Source organism: Monoraphidium neglectum (genome assembly GCF_000611645.1).
Source record: "Monoraphidium neglectum strain SAG 48.87 unplaced genomic scaffold scaffold03243, whole genome shotgun sequence".
Classification (NCBI taxonomy): Eukaryota; Viridiplantae; Chlorophyta; class Chlorophyceae; order Sphaeropleales; family Selenastraceae; genus Monoraphidium; species Monoraphidium neglectum.
The window spans coordinates 4,940-5,584 of record NW_014010385.1 but is presented as its reverse complement, the minus strand read 5'-3'; the positions used below and the strand labels follow the sequence as shown (position 1 = coordinate 5,584).

Genomic DNA, 645 nt, shown 5'->3' with positions numbered 1-645 from the left:
GGGCCTGGGGGGATGAAGCGGACCCTCTCCCCGCCGCACGGCAACGCCGCATGGAGCAGCTGCCACTCAAACACGCGGTGGGCCCGCGATCGCCCCTTGGCATGCGCCTCGCGCCAGGCCTGCTTCCACGCCGAGCGTCCCGGATCCCACGGGCGCAGCGCGTCGGCGCAATCGTCGCCGTCCACCTGCCAGGCAGGGGCTGGCGGCGCCGCCGCTGCCTGTGCTCGGCACTCCTCTTGGTCCTGTGCTCTCGCTGCTGGTGATGGTCGATCTGGCGATGGGTCGAACCAGTGTGGGCGGTACTCCGGAGCATGCTGTGACGCTGTCGCCGGCGCCGGCGGGGGGCCTAATGCCCCCTGGCCAGCCGCCCTTGGCGGTGGAGCCAAGCTGTCGCGGAGCCTGCCGAGCTGCTCCCGGGTCCGCTCCTGGACCGCTGCCGGGTGCGGGCCGTCGTCGGCCGGCGCCCCCCACAGTGGCGGGCGAACCGCCTCCGCAGGTGAGTACCTGTCTCCAAGCTGCTGCAGGGCTGCAAGCTGCTTCAATCGCAGCATCGCGTTCTTGACGATGAAATGGGTGAGCGGGGCTGAGCCGTGGCCCCACAAGGAGACGTCGAAGCGCGTGAGGGCCCAGGGGCCGACGAGGTAG

At 71.6% G+C, this 645-nt stretch overlaps 1 protein-coding gene across 1 annotated transcript; it reads right to left on the bottom strand.

The window, feature by feature from the left end:
- Window positions 1-23: 23 nt before the first annotated feature.
- MNEG_12435 (hypothetical protein) lies at window positions 24-551 on the bottom strand (the record flags this gene model as incomplete). Its single annotated transcript, XM_014039096.1, has 1 exon — window positions 24-551. A coding segment is annotated over one exon (528 nt), but the record flags the coding sequence as incomplete, so codon positions are not given.
- Between the last annotated feature and the right edge of the window lie 94 nt (window positions 552-645).